Here is a 2,206-nt window from a genome sequence, read left to right as displayed (position 1 = left end):
TTCTACAGAGAAGTATACTACGAACACATACGTAGTTTCAAGTCAATTTGGAGTCCTCCGTAGATGGTGGGACTTTTTCACATGCTTTAAGTATCTTGCTGGATTGAATCCCAAATGATTAATGCCTATTTTCCAGGCCTGCTTAGTTCTGTATTGTTTCTAGGCTTTGCTGTGCTGCCCTGCAGTGAAATTCAATACGCGGTTTAGTTTCAGAAAGGTGATAAAAGCGTTGTTTTGATTTTTAGTTAATTAAACTAGGGTTTTGTTTTCCTTTCACCTTTCTTGCCCTCATCTCCTCCTTCTTTGACAGCTTCATTGCCATGAGAACATAAACACCATGTTTGATGACTAAGCTTCTAGTGTATCAAACACTCAAGTACCAGTGTTGGTCTTTTAACTGGAAGGAATACTGGGCTTGTCTTTTCTACAGTAACTAAGAAATTAAGTTCTGTATTTTTTGAATTAGTGTCAGGCCCTCATGTCCATATTTCTTTCTAGGAACTATGAGAATTACTTTATCAAGGCACAGAAAGTCAGACGTCTCATTGCCAATGACTTCGTGAAGGTTTTTGGGAGCGGTGTTGATATTTTACTCACTCCTACCACTCTGAGTGATGCACTACCGTATATGGAATTCATCAAAGAAGACAACAGAACCCGTAGCGCGCAAGATGACGTCCTAACACAGGCTGCAAACATGGCTGGTGAGCAGGGACAGGAATTCAGCTATGTTTTCCCCTGTCTAGTGATTTTTTTAATGTCCATTCCCTTCAGCTATTTAACCTCTTCTTTAGAATCAAGATATTTCACCTCTGTCTTTTAACTCTTACAATGATAACCAGGTGTAAGGGTAGCTTATTTATGAAATGCTTTAAAATGTAAGACTAGATTTTAAAATGGGTGGGAGCTGCGGATAAGATGAATCCATTCAAGTTCCAGAGGCCGAAATATCTTTCTAGGAGAGCTGATTCTCTTTTCAGAGGATGCTGACTCCTTAAATCACTCTAATTCATTTATTGTAATCACCTAGCAGTATCCTTAGTTCATTGACTGAAATTATTTTAACTAGAATCATAGAATACCAGGTTGGAAGGGACCTCAAGGATTATCTGGTCCAACCTTTCTTGGAGAAAAAAAAAAAGTCTTTTTCCTCTACATGAAAACAATTCTAAGAGTTGGAATTGTTACAAAAATTACTCCCAACTGGATTTGTTTAACAGTAAGTCTGTGCGTGTGTCTCTTCTTCCTTTCAGGACTGCCAGCCATAAATGTTCCTACAGGTCTTTCAGAGAGAGGCTTGCCAGTTGGTCTTCAGTTCATTGGACGGTCATTCCAGGAGAAGCAGCTTCTCACTGTAGCCAAATGGTTTGAAAAACAAGTAAAATTCCCAATGATCCAGCTAGAAGTGAAGAGGCACTATCACGGTGCCTTTCAGCATCAGAAATCTGCTTTTTTTTCATAACACGGGACTTGCTAGTCAGCTAAAGCAAGAAGGCTGTGTCTAAAAATGTATTCCTGCGGTTAATTCTCTTTTGCAGAAAAATAATAATCCATTTTAAAAGGAACCATATACAGTAATACGGAATGGAATCCTCTCGGCTTGTTACTATGTAACTAAGACAAAGTGAATCATTAAGTAAACATGTCTGTTATTAAGAACCATTTTTAGCTGATACATAATTTCAACCTGGTGTTTTTAGTATCTTATGCCTGTGGAGCTACTTTTTTCCATCCCCAGAGGGCGTGTAAGGTATCTGGCCCATTAAAGAACTAACCTGAACCTTGCTGTGAAAATTGCATCGTTGCCAAAGGGTTGGTTTCCTTCTGGAGCATAGACTTTTGTAATGGAACAACCAGGCAAGCTGTAATGGAACAAAGGTATCAAGGATCTGTTCATCAACAGGTAAATACAAAAGGAAATAATGTGCACCCTCAGCAAGTTTGCAGATGACACCAAGCTGAGTGGTGCAGTTGACATGCCAGAGGGACGGGATGACATCCAGAGGGACCTGGACAAGCTCGAGAAGTGGGCCTGTGTGAACCTCATGAGGTTTAACAAGGCCAAATGCAAGGTCCTGCACCTGGGTCGGGGCAACCCCCAGTATCAATCCAGGCTGGGGGATGAAGGGATTGAGAGCAGCCCTGCCAAGAAGGACTTGGGGGTACTGGTGGATGAAAAGCTGGACATGAGCCAGCAATGTGCGCT

The 2,206-nt window shown here is 40.9% G+C and overlaps 1 protein-coding gene across 1 annotated transcript in view; it reads left to right on the top strand.

Moving 5' to 3' along the window:
• Positions 1 to 1,910, top strand: part of QRSL1 (glutaminyl-tRNA synthase (glutamine-hydrolyzing)-like 1) — a 15,103-nt gene extending 13,193 nt beyond the window's left edge. The window contains exons 10-11 of the mRNA XM_009327936.1: positions 499 to 704; positions 1,254 to 1,910. Of these exons, the coding sequence (XP_009326211.1) occupies positions 499 to 704; positions 1,254 to 1,462 (415 nt within the window). The 3' untranslated portion in view covers positions 1,463 to 1,910. The remainder of the gene's footprint in view (positions 1 to 498; positions 705 to 1,253) is intronic.
• The last annotated feature ends 296 nt before the right edge of the window (positions 1,911 to 2,206 follow it).

Source organism: Pygoscelis adeliae, unplaced genomic scaffold (genome assembly GCF_000699105.1).
Source record: "Pygoscelis adeliae isolate BGI_AS28 unplaced genomic scaffold, ASM69910v1 Scaffold76, whole genome shotgun sequence".
NCBI classification, from domain to species: domain Eukaryota; kingdom Metazoa; phylum Chordata; class Aves; order Sphenisciformes; family Spheniscidae; genus Pygoscelis; species Pygoscelis adeliae.
Note: the sequence above shows the minus strand (reverse complement) of the source record. Positions and strands in the feature narration are given on the sequence as shown.